General features: G+C 40.5%; 1 protein-coding gene across 1 annotated transcript in view; it reads right to left on the bottom strand.

The window, feature by feature from the left end:
• The window catches only part of pth1r (parathyroid hormone 1 receptor), a 139,160-nt gene that overhangs the window by 54,915 nt on the left and 59,927 nt on the right, over positions 1–24,318 (bottom strand). Inside the window, exon 2 of the mRNA XM_056266354.1 lies at positions 9,595–9,694. Within this exon, the coding sequence (XP_056122329.1) occupies positions 9,595–9,694 (100 nt within the window). The remainder of the gene's footprint in view (positions 1–9,594; positions 9,695–24,318) is intronic.

Genomic DNA, 24,318 nt, shown 5'->3' with positions numbered 1-24,318 from the left:
ACTAAATCTGACCCGGTTACAGACCTTTTTAACCTGCGCCTTAAATGAGAGTTTGGAATCAATCAGAATACCAAGGTACTTATATTCAGATACAACTTGTAATCTTTCCCCTGATACAAATACATCTGGCACTATACTTAAATTCTTAGTTTTGGTGATAAACATACACACTGTTTTAGAGATGTTTAACTGTAAGCAGCATTGTTCTAGCCACGCCGAAAGATGAACCAGGGATTCTGTAAGTTCATTTGCAACTTGTGACGCACTACTTCCGTGTATATAAATAACAGTGTCATCTGCATACATTTGAATGTTAGCATTAGGACAGACAGATGGAAGATCATTGATGTACAACGTAAAAAGTAAAGGACCCAAAATAGATCCTTGTGGAACACCAGTGGATATACTTAGAGGAGCTGACTTATAATTTTGTATACTAACAAACTGTGTGCGACCTGACAAGTATGATTCGATCCATCTCAACGTATGTGGAGAGAAATTAAAACTTAATAATTTAGACAACAGAATTCTGTGGTTTACGGTGTCAAAGGCCTTTTTGAAATCAAGAAACACAGCCCCGACAACCCCTCCTTTATCTAATAGAGACTTAACTTTCTCAGTGAAATAGCAATTTGCCATCTCAGTTGAATAGTTTGCTCTGAAGCCAAATTGCATTGGATGTAAAACAAAAGAACTGTTATTCAAATAATTAGTGATTTGCGCAGCCATCAATTTCTCTGCAACCTTTGAGACTATAGGTAGAATACTAATAGGTCTGTAGTTACTAGCAGAGTGAGAAACACCGCTTTTGAATATAGGCACAATAACAGATGACTTCCAAGCACAAGGGAACATCCCCTGAGAGATGGAAAGATTGATAATTTTAGTGATAGGATTAACTAACGACTCACTAAGCTCTTTAAGCATTACCACGTCCATACCAAATATATCCTTTGCTCAAGATGGTTTAAGAGATGTAATTGTTCTTATGACGTCTAATTCAGAGACTGCCCTTAGAGTAAGGGCTTGTTCACCTGTATTAACTGTATGAGTTTCAGTATACTTAGGGGAAAAACATTGAGTAATTGTGACTACCGAGTCAACAAAATAATAATTTAGTGCTTCGGCTACATCAGCTGGATTGTTATTCAGCTTCCCGTTAACCATCAATTCAAGTGAAGACCTATCCTTTCTTTTGTCACCTTTTAAGTAGCTCAACTTATTCCATATTGTTTTTGAATTACCTCTAGCCTCATTAATTATTCTCAGAAAAAAATCAGCCTTTGCTTTTCTCAACGACTTTACCACCTTGTTCCGTAACATAGCGAAATGTTGTCTATCATGACTAAACTTTGATCTGTTTGCTGTTTTTAAAGCAAGATCCCGTTTTTTCATTAATTTTAAGATATCTGAATTAATCCAAGGGACAGTATATTTTTTGTTTTTAGGATTAAGTTTACAACTGAAATCATTAATAGTACTCTCTAATTTTTTGGAAAATATTTGACTGTCTTCGTCCTGATCTTTTCCGATTAAAAAATCCTCCCATTCGATCTGATGAACTGCCTTTCTGAAATCATCTAGTTTACGTTTTGGAATGCCGTAAGAGTCATATTTCCTTCTAAATGAAATGAATCTCTTGCTAGATAATTTTCTGGCCACTAGAATCAAATTGTGATCAGAAAGGCCTGTTAACATATTAAAAGTTTTTAAAATTCTCTCTGCTCGGTTACTAAAAATTAAATCAATTTGAGAACTTGTTGAGTTAGTTATTCTTGTAGGCCCATTAATCATTTGCTTCAGATCAAAGTGATCAGTTATCTGTTTGAGATTCTTTCTTAAGGTTTTGTCTTCCCGATTGATATTAAAGTCTCCCATTATAATAACTTCTTTGTTAAAATCACACTGCTTTAGTAATTGTTTCAGATTTTCATAAAAAATAATATTAGAAGATGGTGGGCGGTAAATTACAATTAATACAAAAGACATTTGTGGTGATAATATTAGGTTCAAACCAATATATTCCAAGTCCGTACAATTTGCCCAGGCAATTTCATTACACTGGATGGTAGTTTTCACATAAATCATAACACCACCTCCCTTAGAACCAACCCTATCTCTCCTATACAATTTAAAGCCAGGTACCTCTAATGCAGCAAACGGAGAATTTTCATGAAGCCATGTCTCAGATAAACAAAGAAAATCTAAGTTAGAGTCTAGTAAAAGATGATGGATTTGATCACTCTTTGATATAATACTTCGTATATTAAGATGCCCACCTAAGAGACCCTTTGGCTTGACTTTAGGATCCCAAATTGTTCTAGATTGATTTACTGTCTGAAAGAATCCCCATTTCTTATTTTTTAAAATACCTTGATTTACAGCTTTACTTTTTACATTTTGCATAGACTTTGCAGACACTTGTAAGGTACCTAAACCAGAGTTAGCAGAAATGGAATTGTTTGGTGAATTCCTTTCATTCCCAGGTCTTAAAATAAACGATCTCTTCTGAAAGTCCGTGTCACTCCCGCTCGCCGCACGGGAACCCAGGCCTGCATCAAACGCCAACAATCCCGCATGGACATGCCGCGGAACGCCAACTGCGGCCGAGGTAACACCCGGCAACTCGGCTTCCTCTGTCGCGAAGCTCCCCGCATCAACACCGCCACCAGCATCCATCTGAAGGATAGCTACATCCGACATGGACTCCACTGGGCCAGTGTGACGCCGGTCCATGATGGCAGTGCCCAGCCGCTGGGCATCCACCACCTCCCCGCTCGTCACAGCACTCCACGCGGGCAAGACGCCGCCACCAGAACCCGGCGAACCAGAGCAAGGGAGGTTAATTTGTTGTACATAACCAGACAGCAACGTCCCGCGACCCAGAGTGCGTACCTGAGAGACAGCCGAGTCCGACGTAAAATCCAATAAATTCACTGGTTTGGCGTGGTGTGGACCAGGACAAGGATGAATATCTCCCGATAATAGTAAACAAATCATGATGATTAGACCTAAAGCTTCACTTTGATGACGTCGAGTTACTGATTTTGAATGTTTCTTCACTCGTGTGTATAAAGATGGATAAATAAAGGTTACCGCTAAAATGTGCTTCCCATGTCCGAAATTTCCCAAGGCACTGTATGTTTGTTTAATTAACCAGTCAGCTTTTTTAACAAATATTTTCTCATATCCGTTAAATAATGAATGGTTATTAGAATGATCACCAAAAAAACTAGAATTAATAGGACTTAAAAAGTTAAAAAGCAAGTTGTAAGCTAAGAGAGCTGTGACAACGCCTACTGCTCCTGCCGCCATCTTTCTGATTTCTGATTTCTGATATAAGTTGATATTTACGCTTTCATTTCTACTCGCGTGAATTAAGTACTGATATGGAATTTACTTAGTTTTTTAAATTATTGCCTGAACTAACTTTTTCATGTAAATTACATAGTTTTTTTTAGTAGTATTTACTTCACCACAAAATCATTTTTTACAGTGTACAGAAATTGAATAAAGTTATCAAATAGTTTTGACTGCAGAAATTTAAATTATATATAGATAAATCCTTATTAAAGTTACAAAAGTTCTTCAGTCAAGAGCAGTGAGTGCGTTTCTATGTTCCCTTTGTTCTTTGATTAACTTTAATGACAGAAAGCTTTATTGGCTGCTGTCACTTTAAGACCAGCCGCTGCTGACAGAGACGAGGATCTCACGCGCGCCTCATTCTCTCACTACTCTTTACCTTCATTGAAGACTTTATTTAACTCATTTAAGACTGCTCAGTCTGCTCGTATGAGGATACTCGACAAAACGGACATTTTGGCATAATTGCGTGTGTTAGTGTTCGTTAAACTTCAAGCCGAAAGAGAACTCGATTCTGGCACTCAATTTGTCTTGGATTGAATGGTTTAAAAGCTTTAAAGCTTAAAAGTTTAAAAACTACTATTGGCACAGATATCGACTGCGCAACTGGGGTGTAGGTTGCCAGGTTGAGCTCACATGGGTTGAAATTTGTATAATGTGTTGATTGTGTGAGTGAGTAGGATGCGTTTCATACAAGATCTGGCAACTGGACAACCTTGGAACAATATATTGATTGGGCCTGCACAAATATGCATTTCCCCCAGTGAGCCTAGTTACACAGAATCTGTGCGAAGTCAGGGAGGACGAGGAGCAGGTCCTGCTGGTGGCTCCCTATTGGCCCACCCGGACCTGGTTCCCAGAACTCGTGCTCCTTGTGACAGCCTTTCCCTGGCGCATTCCTCTGAGGAAGGACCTTCTTTCTCCGAGAGGGGGCACCCCATGGCAAGTGTCCGGGACCTCTAGAAACTCCATGTCTGGTCTCTGGACGGGACGTGGAGGTTCTAGGTGACCTACCCAAAGAGGTAGTGAACACCATCACTTCTGCGCAAGCACCGTCTTCGAGACATGCTTTTATGCTCTGAAGTGGAACCTGTTCGTCAAGTGGTGTTCTTCTCACCGAGAAGACTCCGAACTTGCCCAATCAGGTCCGTGCTTTCCTTCCTGCAGCACGGGTTGGACAGAAAGCTGTCTCCCTCCACCCTGAAAGTCTGCCGAAATTTCTGCCTATCACGATCCAATAGAAGGCAAGTCGGTCGAGAAGCACGACTTGGTCATCAGGTTCCTTAGGCGAGCGAGGAGGTTAAACGAACTTGCCGTCCTCCATACCCTCTTGGGATTTGCTCAGAGCACTTCAGAATGCCCCGTTTGAGCCTTTGCAGTCAGCAGAGCTAGACATCTTGTCTATGAAGACGTTGCTACTGGTTGCATTGGCTTCCATTAAGAGGGTAGGGGACCTGAAGGCATTTCCAGTCGAGGAATCGTGCATAGAATATAGGCCGGATGACTCCCATGCCATCTTGAGAGCTCGCCCACAAATGTGCCCAAGGTTCCCCCCACTCCCTTCAAGGACTAGGTAGTGAACCTGCAAGTGCTGCCCTTGGAGGAGGCAGACCCAGATCTAGCTGTGCTGTGACCTGTCCATGCTCTGCGACTGTACGTGGACCAAACGCGAAGCATCATGACCTCAGACCAGCTCTTCGTCTGTTACGGAGGCCAGCAGAAGGGAAAGGCCGTCTCCAAGCAGAGGATGTCCCACTGGTTAGTGGATGCCATCGCCTTGGCGTACCAAACCTAGGGTGTGCCTTGTCCACTCAGGTGGTATGCTCACTCTGTTGTGGGCTCTGGCACATGGCACCTTGCTAATAGTTATCTGTAAAGCTGCGGGCTGGGCGACACGTAACACTTTTGCTAGATTTTGTAGCCTTCGTGTAGAGCCAGTATCCTCCTGTGATCTCACCTCAAATGGGTGGAAGGCACTAAGGGGCCCCGGCTAGTGTCAGCTTGCTCATATTGCTTCAGAGAGTTCCTACGAGTAAACCCTGTTAACGTCTCGTTAGCCGGACGTGGCGGAGCGTCCAGCACCAGGCCTGCACTCGATGTATCCATGAGAACCGGTGGCAGGCTGGGTGCCCATATGTGTGACCCTGAGGGGATCTCATATGTGTATATTTCCACGGTATAGCTCTTAAACAGAAGCCTGTATCTTTCCCTCGGCAGAGTCCGCTCTGCCGTCTCTGCTAGGTGTAGTGCCACCCTAATCAGGCTGAGCCACCCCAGAGACATGTCATATGTAATTCGGCCCTAGCGGGTTAGTGTGGCTTCCGCAGGGTTTCTTTTCCAGTGGAAAGGGCATGCTTTCCCAGTGTTCCTCAGTGTTGGGTCACTGAGCGGGTCATGCGGAACAGCAGTGATGGACATTCTCTGTGTGAGCCGAGTCCCATCCTTCGCCCCGTCAGGCGTAGAGGTATCAGGAGGCTTTCACAGGGCGCTGGAAGGGGCAGCATCTGTGGCGCTTTGGTAGGGATTCCTATTCGGTGGTCACTACCGGTGTGGGGCCGAACGTGACCGACTGAAATGGAGCGTCTCGGTTATGTATGTAACCCTCGTTCCCTGAAGCAGTTCCATGTCTGGTTGTCACAGTTGCTGTACCACCGCTGTGCGGCCGGGTCACGGCTTGGCTCCTCAGTGAACCTGAAGATGTGACACACCTCCTGCTCATTATATACCCGCGCTGCGAGGCAGAGCAGCTGTTGCAATTATCGCATCCCAATGTGCATTGGCTCGTTAAGTATAGTGGACTCTCGGGGAACAAGTGTTACATACGTAACCGAGACGTTCTCATCCGAAACACGCAACTATCAAGGCAGCCTGACTGAAGCCAGTGCATTTCATCTTGCATGAGTGATGCGTGAATCACCTGCACGCACCAACAGTGTGATAAGATGATGAAATGTGCAACCGGTTTGAATGCATGTTTATAAGGGCAAGTACAGAGTAGAATCAAGAGTTTTAAATACGGGTGCTCCGATTGATCGGTCGCCGATCATAATCGGCCGATAATTGCTTTGGGATGTGTGATCGGCGGTCTCTATAAAGGCCGATCCAGAAAAGCCGATCAGATGACGCAAAACTCGCGAGACAATTTTTTTACGCCTGGTAAAAATGGCTTCACCGGTCTGGCAATTCTACAACAGGGCTCTCAAGTGTCAAGCATTGAGCGTGACAGTCACTCATTTGGGTCTTTTGTCACGCTCTCCCTCCACACATTGTATTTCTCACGCTGAAAAACTATTTGTAATATATTTAATATGCCGCAGCGGCCAAAACTCTGGCCGCGCCGCTCTCACTGTGGAACCGGCATGAATCAAGCGCGTTTCCTCTGGTGTTGTTAGTCGAGCTACACAATAGCCAATCAGAAAATAGCACTATTGTATCTGGGTAAGATTTAAAGCAACAACCAATGACAAAAATGTATCCAACCCCCGTGCGTCCGTCAAATCACTCGTACATATTTTTTTTCTCTCATCAAAACTGATTTTGTTCATCAGCGGTTATAGTTATATCAAGCAAGGATACGTTTGTGTTTTATTTTGTGATTACACCGGAATGAATAAGAGTCCGCAACGGCGATAGATTGAAGCGCGCGTCCGAGTGAAGACTGCGCGAGGCACAGAGCACTGTATCCATGACACTGATCGCCGCGGCAACGAGCGCGCAGCTTGAGTTCAAAAACACATTTTAGCGCTAGATTTCTTATTTAATATCGAACTAAATGAATGATCTGCTAGTTAACTGAAGATGTTTTATTTATTTATATTAGGTACATGGTGGGACAGACTTCACTGGATCTAAAAAAAAAATCAATCTAACCATAGATGTGACCAGTGGTGGCTTTCTTAATCTGTTTAAAATAATTTTGCAAGGGTTCTTCATACACACAAACACACACACACACAAAAGGTTTCTCTTCCTCTCTAAATGCCTACAAAATCTGACTAAGCATCCCAGAAAAAAGCAAAGTTATAGATACAGATATGGAAGTTGTTAGTTTTTTTTTGTTGCTGTGCACTTTACTACCTGTGGTCCTTTAAGTGTATTAGAAAAACTGATGGCTGACTGACTCAAAACATTATTTTGGCTATAGCCTTTTTTGTTGTTGTTTTTAGTTTAAAGTAGTCTAAAGCTAAATTTAAAGACTCAGATGTTCTGTTTTTTATTAATTTTATTTTATATTCCACAGGAAAGTTGTATGTCAAGCCCTAAGCTGCTCCCAATAACCAAGCTGCTATGTTAATACATGTTGCTTGCAAATAAATACACAGGTGTCAATTCATTATGCATTGTCTTCTCTTAAATGTAATACTTAATGTACATTGTTGTTAAATATAGTTTAATAAGTAATGCTACATGATAAAAAGAAGTCTTCAAATAGACCATGTAATCGGTGATCGGTATCGGTATCGGGTGATACAGCTTCCAGTAATCGGCGATCGGTGATCGGCCCCAAAAATCCTGATCGGAGCACCCCTAATTTTAAAGTCTGGACCTGTGTAAAATGTGTTCTGTTCTAATGATGATTGATATAAGGAAAAACCTGGGTTTCTGATATCCAAAAATATCACATAAATCATTCAGAGTCTGATGAAATGAGAACCTGTTAAGAGCAGGAAATTAGCAATTTCAGATGTTAGGTGAAGTTTGACTTCCCATGGCGCTCTGAAGTAAAAAATCCTGTCCAGTTGGAAAGGTTTCAGATGCTGAAATCATATTAAACACCTCATATATATGTGTATCCTATCCAAACAAGGAATTATGTTACTTATATACTTGTGTGTAGGTTATAAGTATGATACCAAACATACACACACACAAAATATATTTTTACCAAAAAATATAAAAATATATTTCATTTCACAAGGGAGAATGACCCAGGACTCCGCTAAAACACTTCAACCCCCAACCAAATCAACAACCAGGAGTCTAAGACTAAAGCATGTGCTTTTTTAAAACAAGGAGCTGACAGACAGCTTCTTATTTATTTTAAAAAAAATTAAATAACGAGGTGTCAGGCCAGTGTAATAGAAACTAATGGATTCTGTTGGCTTTGGCAGTGACTGATGGAGTGTTGCTGAGAGATCCAGCCTAATCAATGCCAGTTCGTTTTAGCATCAACCTGATTGGATGTGGCGTAGCGGAGGGTCACATTCAAGCACCTGAGACCCCCAAGCACGCATGTGTCCAAACGTCCATTAAGGCGAGACACTACAGGTGAATAGGGTAACATTTTTAAATAATAGATATCACCATGAAACTTCCTCAGTTGATTACTTACACAAGTATATAAAAGAAATGTATTATAAGTTTTTGAAATTTGTATGTTTAATTATGCAAATTAGGCATTATCTCATTAAATATGCGCAATTTTGCATATATTTTCGGTAGATAGATCTGAACGTATGATAAAGCCAGGTGCAAAATTCTTTTTTTGTTTTGTTTACACACAAGATGAAAAAAAAAAAGTTCAGAGGGATTTCAGGATATATGCTTCCATTACCTAGGAAATCAAAATATACTGTCCATAGCCTTCAAAAAATCAATTTTCGCCATATTTTTTTAAATTAAAATGTCACATAAATCAGGCCAGGAATGATTTATTAACAAATCCCTCTGGAAATATCTAAAGAATACTGCTAAGTGTATAACTGGAGAGTTTGGTGTACATAGGCTGAGATGTTTGTACTGGAGAATGACAAAAAACTCATTTTGAGAAAAAGGCATTTAAAGATTTAATACATTTATATTGGAAAAAATTGCTCAAAAACAGAATAAATGCTCAGGCCCTTAGTAATAATAATATATAATATTTCAAGCTCATGAAAACATTATTTAATAACACGGCAGGCATTTAAGGCCTACAACTGCAGTAACTCAATGAATTAACGTTGGCAGAGTACACCATGTGATGCGTCTGAGCGAATCACGTTAGCAGAAACCAGCAGTGGCCAATGAGATTTCGTCATTAGCTTTAAATCACCCTTTGGACATTCACGATTGGTTACTGATAGAAAGGAAATGCCCATATTTGGGTTATATAGCTTCAGCCATGCCCAACAGCGTGAAGAGAACAGCGCTCAGAGACGGGGGATGTCTATGCAGTGATCCCCAGATTAGCAGTGTCTTACTCTGCATGTTCTCAGTCTTTTTTTAAAGAATAAAACATGTATAACTTACCAGTTTTATGTTTGGACTTGATCACCAGCTCGCACTTCCGCTTTGCGGTGAACAGAACATAGAGTTGTTCCTCTTTCGTGAGGACATCATCAGCATCAACCTTTACAGACACACAAAATAAATAACAACGTTTAATATAGAGTTGATTAGCATGGCTATTATTGACCTTTATGAGGGCATATTAAACCATAAAACAGCCTCCATATGTCATCCTCTTCTGTGTAATTAATGCGCTGAGAGAAATGCTCTGAATATTTACAATTACTAATTATTTTACAAGAGATTATATAGTATAACTAATTTCTAACTAATTATTTTATTTACTATGTTGAATCTCTCGTTTTTCTCCTCAAATCCTCACGTCTCTTTCCAGGTTTGTTTTCAAAGGTAAATACAATTTAGTATCAGACCAAATGACGGAAATCACTTTGAAATTGTATCATGCATTGCTGAAGTTAATGAACATTTTTGATTAAGGCAACGTAATACATATATATATATATATGACTACAGTGATATTAACCCGTCGTGCTTTTGTGGTTATTCATGCTTTTACACTTTTAAATGTCCTTTTAATGTCCGATGGTTGAAGGGTGAGTAGAATAATGTCATCTCATTGTACCCAGTTTAATATATATATATATATTATTGGGTTCATAGAGCGAGCCTTTCACTGATTGTTTACAGCGTAACGGAAGTTACACCCATATTTCGTGCAAAGCATCATGGGGGGTGTAGGAATAAGGTGGGTAATTGGATATAAGAATATTACATACAGCACTTTCATATACCAAAAGCCCAACTGAGATACCAAATGCAGAACCTATAGAGATTGTTAGATTGAATCTCCACAGTGTCAGAAATGATCTGATTTGTATTAGAGATTTTTATCTGATTCACAAAATCAGTGAACAAAACTGTATTAACTAAAGGTATATTTTCAGCCTGAGAGGAAGAGCAAAAAACAGGAGATGATTATAAAAAATCAGCAGGGTTTATTGAATAATCTTATATGCTTGAATGCTTAGACTTCATCTGAACTTCATCTCTACGTCGTCCTTCGGCCAGAACAAATCCAACAAGTGTTATCATAATCATACCAAAGCAAAAGCAAAAGCAATGGAAAGTCACTGCTTCACATCATTGTCCTTAAAAACCTTGAAAAGGAGACTTTTCTCTGAACTCTTATGAAGACAAACATGTCTTCAAACCACACTATCAAAAGATTAAACAACAATAGCAAGCATTGCAAGGAAATTAAGTAAAAGAATAAAGATTAATAATTAGATGATTAAATTGGATAATAATGATTCAATTATAAATTATTATGATTAAATGATTATAAATGAATAAAAAGACAAAGAAAACACAACACAGATGTATGGTTGCTCTCTTGAAGCTACACACACACACATACACACACATACACACACACACACACACACACACACACATATATGTCGCTATTGAGAATCCTTCAAGATATTGTGCATTGTTCTTTTTGTTTACTTGGCAAAAGCTTTTGTGAGCGTGGAATATGCACTGATATTAAAGTGATAAAAATAGCTGGATATCTTGGTTTTGTGTTCGTCTCCCTGATATATTAGACTCTCTGTTTATCACTAGAGATACAAAATGTGTGCATCGCTCAGAAAATGAGCATATAGTGACCGCAAAAACCATATGGGCATTAAGCCTTAATATTCCACCCATTGTTCCCTTTTTCAAACTGCTAGTCTTTCTATCTATCTATCTATCTATCTATCTATCTATCTATCTATCTATCTATCTATCTATCTATCTATCTATCTATCTATCTATCTGTCTGTCTGTCTGTCTGTCTGTCTGTCTGTCTGTCTGTCTGTCTGTCTGTCTGTCTGTCTGTCTGTCTGTCTGTCTGTCTGTCTGTCTGTCTGTCTGTCTGTCTGTCTGTCTGTCTGTCTGTCTATCTATCTATCTATCTATCTATCTATCTATCTATCTATCTATCTATCTATCTATCTATCTATCTATCTGTCTGTCTGTCTGTCTGTCTGTCTGTCTGTCTGTCTGTCTGTCTGTCTATCTATCTATCTATCTGTCTGTCTGTCTGTCTGTCTGTCTGTCTGTCTGTCTGTCTGTCTGTCTGTCTGTCTGTCTGTCTGTCTGTCTATCTATCTATCTATCTATCTATCTATCTATCTATCTATCTATCTATCTATCTATCTATCTATCTGTCTGTCTGTCTGTCTGTCTGTCTGTCTGTCTGTCTGTCTGTCTGTCTGTCTATCTATCTGTCTGTCTATCTGTCTGTCTGTCTGTCTGTCTGTCTGTCTGTCTGTCTGTCTGTCTGTCTGTCTGTCTGTCTATCTATCTGTCTGTCTATCTATCTGTCTGTCTGTCTGTCTGTCTGTCTGTCTGTCTGTCTGTCTGTCTGTCTGTCTGTCTGTCTGTCTGTCTGTCTGTCTGTCTGTCTGTCTGTCTGTCCGTCCGTCCGTCCGTCCATTATCTGTATGTATGCATGAATCTATAATGATATTTAAATGAATGAAAAAAGCTTCGATGGTGCTGTTAATATGCAAGAAATGGCCAATCAAATGCTTGTGAGTGTAGCGTGATGCTGGGGTGGCATTGTTTTTTATACAATACATTTTATTTACAGTTTTTCTCAGTCGCTTTGGTGCATTTCTCACATCACTATTTACATTTGCACAACAGTTAATGCAGTTCTCAAAACAATTAGTACAAACTACAAAACCTAGTTGATAACCTGCAAAAGCATGTCAATTGCTCAAAATGGATAGTTCATTCCTCAAAGCAAGTATTCATGTCAATGAAAGTGTCCGTGTCATCAAGATGAAAAGTCCTGACACCACTGTTTATGAACAAGATAGTCAAATGGCTTTGTCATGTTTTCATTATGACAGTTTACTCTGTAAATGTTTTCCAATGCATCTTGGTGACACTACCAGACAATCCTCAATGCTCAAGACAGCACTATATACTATTTGCACAGCCATTTGAAAACTACAGTAAAGTTACACATTACTGTATTTAGTGAGGTAACCGAGTACAAGACACTGATGTATGTTTCACATTTTTACTGCATATGCTTTTTGCAATTCTAATTTGTTCACAGCATTGTGCAAAAGAAAAAATACACCCTTATTTACAACAAACATAAACTCCCTTTGGGTCGAGCTGTGCACAACTTTAAACAATATTGCAGTACATACTGGAACTGAACATACAACATACATAGTACTGTAAATCATTCATGCACATCTCTTCTCATCAGTGAAAGCTGAGGTTCACCTGAGAGAAATTGTTCAATTTAGGATAAAAAAAGATTTTTTTTTTAAAAAGAGATAAAAAAATTGTACAATTTGCTTGACAGATTTTGACAACTAGTTCAACATTTTTGTATGTGATGACTCAAGCAATGAAATGAGGACTATTAGTTTTATATGGAATGACTATTCAGCATTCACAAGTATAGTTAATTTTGACTGACATGACATAAGCAAATGATAATGTTATAAAACAGCAGAGAGTTGTATGAAAGCAACTGATGCATGTCCAAAAGCATTTGCAGTTTGTTGGAAGGAATGAGAAACTGCTACTATGATGTGCACAAATGACTAAATGCTGTGGAGGTTGAACTAACTGTTGTGCAAATGTAAATAGTGATGTGAGAAATGCACCAAAGCGACTGAGAAAAACTGTAATAAGTGAATCTTCGTGCATTCCAGGGAATTATTAATGGGAATGTATCATAAATTAAATCGGGAGAACAGACTACAAATGTGCAGTACATGTTGTCCTTTTTCATACTATTACAGAGGAATGCAAAGGGAAAAAAGAAAATAATCATGAGGAAAGGAATGAGCTCTTGCCATAGATATTCTTGTCACGTTAAAATACCAAGTGTTACGTTATCCTGATGATGTCTGAAATTAAAACATGAAGGAAAACTGACAGATCAGCTTTATTTTTAGGGTAAACCTTGTGATTTGAAATAATTAGTTTCAGTGTTTTTGAATGGAAGTTCCCCAAACCGGAAGTGACTCGTCGGGAGTAAGGTGGACACGCTTCTGTCAAATCTCAAATCTCAAGCATGCTTTGTCCACTTCGAGCTCCAATGTGACTTTGAATTCGGCTTACATTATTTCCCCTTTATCTCTACTTATTTCCTTTCCTCTCAACTGTTACAGCATGCCGGAAATGCCACCATCTCCAGTTATCCGCTGGGAAACCGGGAATTTCTGGGCTCTACTAGAATAGTTTTTCATGCTTTCATGCATATTTGACATTGTTGCATCCCAGTCTGTCAGCGTGTTTCCCGAACGCATCGTTAGCCAACTGTGGTCGCAAGTTTAACGAGTCAGTGTCTCTTTGCTCTGATTGGTCGGCTGGAGCAGTGTGTTGTGATTGGTCGAGCGCTTCGAGTGTGTTTGGGAAAGCCCCGCCCCTTTCCATAACCGCCAGTTTAACACACTACTAACTAACTCAACCAGGCCCCGCCCCTTTATTCTGCGTATGAATTATTATAATGAGGAATATTGTGACGTGTTCGTTCCCGGGAGAAACTCGAGACTACAGTGGAGGCGTTTCAGGGAGTCTTTAAGCTGATGGACTTGAAGCAGTTAGATAGCACGTTCGGTATAGTGTATTCAGTTATTCTAATTCACTGGAAACAAGAGTTCATTGTTTATTTGTTTTTGTTTTTCAACCTCTATATTTTATTTCCTTCTTTAATGCGTGTCATGTCATAATACCTGCCAACTCTTGTTTCCCATTAACAGCACTCAGATTGTTCTTGCCTTCCAATGGCCAGAAATCCATATCATAAAGTATAAGACACATCCGAGCTGGAAGAGTTGCTCACAGCCATAATTAGCCGTTCTGTTCTTGAGCAAGCTACGGTTATATGAGAACCACCGATTTACTCTCATCATCATCATTTACCCAAAGCATGCGTGCTATTTATAGATGGAAAACAGCCACATCAGGCCCTTCGAGATTATAGTATGTAGCTTGCAAAGCTTGTCGGTTTCACTGCTTATAAGACTGAATTAATATTTCTTACATTGACACAGAGAAAATGAACCTCACATTTGCTAAGAGCTTGTCAACTCTGACTACATCCAGCCGAGCCCCAGTGACTGTTCAGATCACAGTATATTGATGTCCTTCTCAGGGAAGGTGTTTGATAGACCCGACTGGAGTTTCTTTCTTTGTAAGCATTCACGGGTTGTTTAACATGGCATACTAGCACAGCACTCTTACTAACCCTGCCGTACATCAGATCTGGCTCGGCATTAGGTTCACATTCATCCCAATGGCACTTGCTTGGCTGACTGACTTTTCTTACAACAAAAATGAACTGGACTATGACACTCTTTTCTTCTAGAAACAAACTTTGTTCCATTATTTTCCTGTTATCTCGGTAAAGCTGCTCTTCATATGTGCTCAGCATACAGTTCTCAATGGCACTTGCTTGACTGACTCTTTCCAATGAGATACTGAAGTGTGCATCTGATGAACACTTTCCTATCCCATAAGGCCACGGGAGACGAGTTGGGAACGGCAGTGATTCTGGTAGGTCATGTGACAGTGACAACATGCGTCCAAATTTCATTCATCCTACCCATATTCATACTATATAGTAGTACAACATACTTAAAGGTGAACTAAGTAACTTTTTTACCTTTACCGAACAGCTTTGGAGTCATTGTAATGTTTATATTACTGATTTCGTGTTGAATTGTGGTCGTCTCGCACCCCCCTGGTGCCTGTGAGCCGCAAAACCACCCTTGCAACTTTGGGCCGGCGGGCGTGTTTTGGCCTCATTGTTAGGAAGTATCGTGTGATATCAGGTCTCGCGAGGTAACGAATTGCTTTACGGCAAAAAAACAGATCTGATAAAATGAGCATCAAACAGAAATAACCCGGCGCCGTATACATGTAGTGTTCGAGGCGCACATACAATACAGCCTGCCGACAGTTAAACAGGGCGCGCGCAGCTCTTAAAGGGGCCACACCTTATTTCCACTCGTTACAGTGTCCATCCTACTGAACAGGTGCCGGTGTACAGGGGGAGGGGATCCGGCCGTGAGTGCGAGCCATCTCTGCGTGAGTGCTATTCACGACAGTACAAGTGCTCCACAGCGACTCTAGGGGGCGCTGTTTGACATAAACGTAATTCCTACCTAGTGCTGCTTTAACGGCCTCCAAGTAAAGTCCGAACTTTCGTATTCGTCATTCAGTGGCTCTGAATTGTCAAAACACCTCTCAAAATGCTTGCTACGGATGCGAAAAATGCAGAAAATATATTTTTTCATGACGGATGAAAGTTTCGGAGGCAGTGTGTAAACGTGATTGACACAATGTGAGGTCGTATTTATTTTTTAACGTGCAAAAAGTTCGGACGAGAACCATTATGAATTAAGGCACGACTTTCAGTATTGTAGGCAGTAAAGGCTTATGACATCTATCGACAGGAACATCCACCTCAGTTAACTCTGTATGACACATTTTATCTATGAAACACATGAATAGGATTTTTACAGCACTACTGAGAGACAATTAAAAAGAAAAGTGCTGAAGGTCGCAACAGGATTCAAGAGAGTGAATATTTCATTATAAGGCCGGCTTGTTTTCATTCTTCACAGGTATGGTATGTAAGCTTTTGGATGTTACAGTACCTTCTTTTATCTAAGCATAAAACGCAGCGACGGGAAGCGGGTCGTTCGTAGGCTGATTTCTCCAGAAAGGTCTAAACACTGTGGCTTTGTGGAGCTATCCAAACACTGGCGTACCCCACACCGCAAACCTGGCTCCACCAATGGGCTTTCTGCAGTCACCAAGTGCCATGGACACGGCTGTTTTGTTGCAATGCAAGCATTAGAATATGCAGTTATAACGTGTTGGCGACACAGAAGTTACACACGATCAGTAATGCCAGAGTTAATATTGCATATTGTCTATTCACTAAGACAACTTGTTTTCTTATATGAATATAAGGAATTGGATTACTATGGGTGTCATTTGCACCTGATATTTGACATTCATGAAGAAATGTGGTTGGAAGTTAGACTGACATTAATCAAGATGGATAAATATGAAAATGTCCAGTATTTTGACTTAAATGCAGCAGCACTAATTTAGGCATTAAATCAACATTTTCTTTTTGTGTCTAAAAACATTTACCTTTCACGGTACACGGCAGTCAACATTTTATACTTGTATAAGCACAGTAGCCAGGCAGGATTTCATTAAATTAAATCACAATATTTTCCAAATGGCCAGGCCAAAATCCCAAATTAATGAAATGAATAGCTTGTCTTTTATCTCACGCCTGAATGGTCGAGTGACTCTCAACTCTACTGAGCACTGCCATGTTTGGATATGATAATGAGACCAGCGTCTCATAGCCACTTTTTTTGAATTTCCAGAAAGGCAGAGGTATTAAAATCAGAGTCGATAAAGCCGTGATAAAAGAGCCCAGCAGAAATGTGTGTCCTTGGATGAGGAACATGGAGGACATGAATGGAGTGTTTTTAAATAGTTGAAATATGATGCATTTTCATACAATCTCTAAAGGCCCGTTCACTATTTCAGATATTCGACATTTGATTTGAAAAGAATTAGACATCTGATATAGAGTGCAATAAAGCAGGACAATGAATCAACTTTAAAAGGCTATGATTCACCTGTATGCTTGAACAGACAGTGTTTTAATCTTTGGTTCGCATGAATTACATATAAAAGTGTACCGTTTACTTGACGATTTATGTGAAAAATCAACCCACAGCTGTACGTCCTTTACATAACCATCAGACGATCTCTTCTCATTGGGCTATATAGCAGTGATATAACAGTAGATGGTGGAGATGTGCTGCTTCAATACATTGCAGATTCGTCACAACACAAAACGTAATGTAGCTTTTGGTCGCGTTAAACCGGTACTTGCTGGAAAAAGTAGTTAGCTACTAGAAAAGCGAAACAACTTCTATCCACTTCTTCTGGTTTACGCAGATCTTCTTCTTTGCTTGTTTTTGCAAGACGTGTATTTCAGAAGATGTGTAACAGCACCCCCTACCGTATAACAGTGGTAACACGGTAGAGGATGGATACCCGAACCGAGCCCGACGGTACCCGATGGGCCAGGCCGGGTTCGGACACATATTTTGAAATGACGTTCGGGTTCGGGTCGGGCTCGGTCACGCCGGCGCAATAAGGCATTGAACATTTGAAATTTAAAACAGCTTATTATAATGTTTAACTGGATGCAAAAGTTTGTTTTTGTGATTAAAATAAATTTAAAATATCACCCTAACATCCAACTTCATGTGTGCGGAAATTTGTTTATGTTGCTGTGACAACGCGCAACACGTGCGTGTATAATATTGCATATTTGGCTACATGTGGCTGGACGCGCAACGATGGAAGACGTTAAAAAGAAGTTGGCCTCATGACATTTTAAAACCAGCCTAAACATTGAAGGATGGATTATGTGAATAGATCCCATGTTACAGTTTTATTAGCCACACAGTTTTCGAGAAAAATGGTAAGAGTGATTTCCATTTCAATAAGCTGCATTTGTGTTACGTTAATGTTTTGTTCTGTTAGCTTGGGCAATTTTTGGTAGACCTAGCTTTGTTCATTTAATTTCAATTGGCTACTTGTTTGGGCCTCTTGTGCGCGCCTGTGTTAACATGCGCTCTGTTGGCCGTGTGCGGCGCACGCTGATGCTTTGCGCACATCTATATAAACATTTCCGAATGCCTTCCAGTTGCTAAATAAAAGCGGGCTTTCTACACAAACAAACGTGTCATTAGTATGAGAAAAAAATGAGATTTTTAACTGTGTCGGGCTCGGACATAAATATCTTAATGCCTGTCGGGCTCGGGTCGGGTTCGGTTAAAACTTGTTACTGGCGGGGAAAGAGTTAAGTGAAGAAATGTGGCAGAGTCCGATGTTTGAAGGCAGGGGTTGAGAGCGTGAACAGATGGCGTAACTGCACCCTTCTGAGGCCGTGGACAGCAAGGCTTCCTTCAGAGGGTTTCAGTGGAGGAAACCAACACCGCCTTCCTCCTGTCACCTTAAGTAGCAGAGGCAGACACGCATGTGACTCATCCTAAGGAAATTGAAGTCAGCCAACCCAAATTGTCTGCTTCATAGTGGCAATCATAGTCTCAGTCACATCATTCTTCCTAGCCCTGTTTTTCCACCTCCACGCCAGACTGGGCATCTGTGACGCCGACATATCTGACCCCAGTGAGGGGCAGCATCTGTACACACCATATTCTACCCATCAATATTCTCTCTCTTCTCAAGTAAGGAGGTAAAGGGAAGTCATATTTTGGGCACTGAAAGGGTGTACAGAGGAAAGACATTTATGGCTACGCACAGTAAACAACCACAAATGGAACAACATTTTGCCACAAGTAAATATGGGAAAGACACGACTTGTTTGGTGTTCTAGAAGGGGCAATATAGCATATTCCAGAGTCCAATCCAAACAGCAGGAGAGAAGACCAGGGTATAAATGGGTCAGTACTGGCGTAACGCTATGCAGAGGTAAGTCCAGTGCGGATCAGGACAACACATTCAAACAAATCTACAGCTAAAGCAAGGTAGAAAACATAACAGTTTTAGGGGAAGATGTCCTCCTTAAGAGCATTGTGCAGTTTCTTTGTAACATATTGTGTATCAGCCAATGTTTTCTTAAGGGGAGGGAATGTTTGTTTTTTAAATCAACTATTCTATTTAAATTTAGTTGAGTACTTCAGTAACCGATGACAAACAAAGAAAAATCCCCAATTAAAGATTTATCTGAAATGTTAACTTATTCATAGGCATATGAATGCATATTTTATCGTCCATATTATAATTTAGGACATGTTCTAATAGCAACACTGTGAATTAGCCTATAGGTTTGAAATGTCTGAAATGTAAATCTAACTCGTGGAATTACAGAATAAATAACATGGATTACAACATGAATTACATTTTAAAATAATAGCACTAGTAAAAACATCTCAATTGTCTGTGCCAATACTGGGAAACTTTTGAAGTAATATTTTCACTTCAAAATTAAAGTAACAACAGGTAACTTTTCAACCTTCATAATATATTTCCAAGTCTCTTGTGATGGTACATCGACTTACAATAGGTTGAATGACACGTCTGCCATAGCCTGACGGGGTCTGTAGCGTTTTTAATCGTACTTTTAAACTTCGGGTTTCGGGTAGTAACCGGCGAACAAAGGGAACTACAAAATTCGACTGCTTTACGGCTTATATGTCACTTCCACCACCACCCCCACTTCCTTAAAATCGGACGTGCGAGCCAAATGTTATAGTCAAGGCCGAAGCAGCACAGAAAAACAAGACAGCAAAGGTTTTATCGGAGCAAAGCAAAAAGAGAAAAAGAGAAAGTGATCGCGTTAAAGGCAGAACGAGGATCAACATTCGGCCAGCATTTTCTCGCTGGCGTGAGCTGAAGGAGGAGGAGGGGTGCCCGACCGATGCGGACTTGGCAAAAAAAAATCAAAAAATCAAATGAAAGCCTATGTCTAAACGGCGTGCACAAGTTTGGTAGGGGCTACATTCTTGCAAGTAAATATATAAGATGTACAAAATCATATTTTAGGATACCTAACATGTCTGTGATATTTGTTTATTTGTCTTGCCTCAAGCTATAATGCAAATCGATTTGTAAAATTTGCAGATTCATTTATGGTAGCTTGATATTATAATTTTGACGATATATGGTTATTATCTACCACTCAAACATTGCATTGAAGTATCATATAGATTCAGTAAAACGGTAACCAATAGACTAGGCTACTATAATGACGCTGGCTTGTAAACGTGATCATCGCGATCATTTGTCGTTAGAAAAAAAAATAAAACCCATGAAATTATATTCATATGACATGCTGAAATATATGCCACTGTACCTGGGATGAAGACATTTCACACGCGACGCAAGCAGAACACCTGCATGTGACCTCCTCCTACAGTGTCCAGGGCTATCATGGTTGTCAACAATTGCACGTGCATGTAGGATGACAGAGTTTACGACAGTAGTAGAGGTCTAGAGGACAATACTGTTTCCCAACTGTAGGGGGACCCCACCCCGAGAGCAAAAGTAACCTGGTGTTACTTTAAAACAATACTCCGCAAATAAAAACATCAATGAATCCACCATTAAAACACTGACATTAAAAACATTGATATTCAACTTAGATTCACTTAGATCACTGTTTTCCACAGACACAACATTAGAGGACTGACTAAATCATACAAATGTTATTATTCAGATGAAAAGACTAAATTAAGAAGAGCCTAGGTATTAATTTTTTATTTTGCAGAAGGAAATGGCCTGGTTGCTTAACCCCTGAAGTGTGACCTTCACACTAGTAGTTGAAGAAGTCGACTATCTGACTAGCCATGCAGCCAACACAATAAAGCAATGCCAGATTCACATTCATCTCTTTCGGCTTTAAACGACACTCACAGGACAGTCCACTTTGAAAGTGCAAGAAGAAACATAATTTCATTTAGCAGGAATGTCACCACAGGTACGGTTTTCCTATGAGCCTAGGATGAAACTCGTTCTGCTCGTTTCCCAATTCACTGTTTGTGAATTCACCCCTCAATCGCCTAGATTTAGCATTTCAGAGTGTCATAACTAATATCATCGTGATCTGGGTGTGACTGGTCACTAATATCATCATGATCTGGGTGTGACTGGTCACTAATATCATCATGATCTGGGTGTGACTGGTCACTAATATCATCATGATCTGGGTGTGACTGGTCACTAATATCATCATGATCTGGGTGTGACTGGTCACTAATATCATCGTGATCTGGGTGTGACTGGTCACTAATATCATCGTGATCTGGGTGTGACTGCTCACTAATATCATCATGATCTGGGTGTGACTGGTCACTAATATCATCGTGATCTGGGTGTGACTGCTCACTAATATCATCGTGATCTGGGTGTGACTGGTCACTAATATCATCGTGATCTGGGTGTGACTGGTCACTAATATCATCATGATCTGGGTGTGACTGGTCACTAATATCATCATGATCTGGGTGTGACTGGTCACTAATATCATCATGATCTGGGTGTGACTGGTCACTAATATCATCGTGATCTGGGTGTGACTGGTCACTAATATCATCGTGATCTGGGTGTGACTGGTCACTAATATCATCATGATCTGGTTGTGACTGGTCACTAATATCATCATGATCTGGGTGTGACTGCTCACTAATATCATCGTGATCTGGGTGTGACTGGTCACTAATATCATCATGATCTGGGTGTGACTGCTCACTAATATCATCATGATCTGGGTGTGACTGGTCACTAATATCATTATGATCTGGGTGTGACTGGTCACTAATATCATCATGATCTGGGTGTGACTGGACACTAATATCATCATGATCTGGGTGTGACTGGTCACTAATATCATCATGATCTGGGTGTGACTGGTCACTAATATCATCATGATCTGGGTGTGACTGGTCACTAATATCATCATGATCTGGGTGTGACTGGTCACTAATATCATCATGATCTGGGTGTGACTGGACACTAATATCATCATGATCTGGGTGTGACTGGTCACTAATATCATCATGATCTGGGTGTGACTGGTCACTAATATCATCATGATCTGGGTGTGACTGGACACTAATATCATCATGATCTGGGTGTGACTGGTCACTAATATCATCATGATCTGGGTGTGACTGGTCACTAATATCATCGTGATCTGGGTGTGACTGGTCACTAATATCATCATGATCTGGGTGTGACTGGTCACTAATATCATCATGATCTGGGTGTGACTGCTCACTAATATCATCGTGATCTGGGTGTGACTGGTCACTAATATCATCATGATCTGGGTGTGACTGGTCACTAATATCATCATGATCTGGGTGTGACTGGTCACTAATATCATCGTGATCTGGGTGTGACTGGTCACTAATATCATCGTGATCTGGGTGTGACTGGTCACTAATATCATCATGATCTGGGTGTGACTGGTCACTAATATCATCATGATCTGGGTGTGACTGGTCACTAATATCATCATGATCTGGGTGTGACTGGTCACTAATATCATCGTGATCTGGGTGTGACTGCTCACTAATATCATCATGATCTGGGTGTGACTGGTCACTAATATCATCATGATCTGGGTGTGACTGGTCACTAATATCATCGTGATCTGGGTGTGACTGGTCACTAATATCATCATGATCTGGGTGTGACTGGTCACTAATATCATCGGGATCTGGGTGTGACTGGTCACTAATATCATCATGATCTGGGTGTGACTGGTCACTAATATCATCATGATCTGGGTGTGACTGGTCACTAATATCTCTGGGTGTGACTGGTCACTAATATCATCGTGATCTGGGTGTGACTGGTCACTAATATCATCATGATCTGGGTGTGACTGGTCACTAATATCATCGGGATCTGGGTGTGACTGGTCACTAATATCATCATGATCTGGGTGTGACTGGTCACTAATATCATCATGATCTGGGTGTGACTGGTCACTAATATCTCTGGGTGTGACTGGTCACTAATATCTCTGGGTGTGACTGGTCACTAATATCATCGTGATCTGGGTGTGACTGGTCACTAATATCATCATCATCTGGGTGTGACTGGTCACTAATATCATCATGATCTGGGTGTGACTGGACACTAATATCATCATGATCTGGGTGTGACTGGTCACTAATATCATCATGATCTGGGTGTGAATGGTCACTAATATCATCATGATCTGGGTGTGACTGATCACTAATATCATCATGATCCGGGTGTGACTGGTCACTAATATCATCATGATCTGGGTGTGACTGATCACTAATATCATCATGATCTGGGTGTGACTGCTCACTAATATCATCATGATCTGGGTGTGACTGGTCACTAATATCATTATGATCTGGGTGTGACTGATCACTAATATCATCATGATCCGGGTGTGACTGGTCACTAATATCATCATGATCTGGGTGTGACTGGTCACTAATATCATCATGATCTGGGTGTGACTGCTCACTAATATCATCATGATCTGGGTGTGACTGGTCACTAATATCATTATGATCTGGGTGTGACTGGTCACTAATATCATCATGATCTGGGTGTGACTGGTCACTAATATCATCATGATCTGGGTGTGACTGGTGACTAATATCATCATGATCTGGGTGTGACTGGTCACTAATATCATCGTGATCTGGGTGTGACTGGTCACTAATATCATCATGATCTAGGTGTGACTGGTCACTAATATCATCGTGATCTGGGTGTGACTGGTCACTAATATCATCGTGATCTGGGTGTGACTGGTCACTAATATCATCGTGATCTGGGTGTGACTGGTCACTAATATCATCATGATCTGGGTGTGACTGGTCACTAATATCATCATGATCTGGGTGTGACTGGTCACTAATATCATCATGATCTGGGTGTGACTGGTCACTAATATCATCATGATCTGGGTGTGACTGGTCACTAATATCATCATGATCTGGGTGTGACTGGTCACTAATATCATCATGATCTGGGTGTGACTGGTCACTAATATCATCATGATCTGGGTGTGACTGGACACTAATATCATCATGATCTGGGTGTGACTGGTCACTAATATCATCATGATCTGGGTGTGAC

The sequence above is a fragment of the Rhinichthys klamathensis genome, unplaced genomic scaffold (assembly GCF_029890125.1).
Source record: "Rhinichthys klamathensis goyatoka isolate OS25496 unplaced genomic scaffold, OSU_Roscu_1.1 h1tg000011l_1, whole genome shotgun sequence".
NCBI lineage: Eukaryota > Metazoa > Chordata > Actinopteri > Cypriniformes > Leuciscidae > Rhinichthys > Rhinichthys klamathensis.
This window is presented reverse-complemented; position numbering and strand designations above follow the sequence as displayed.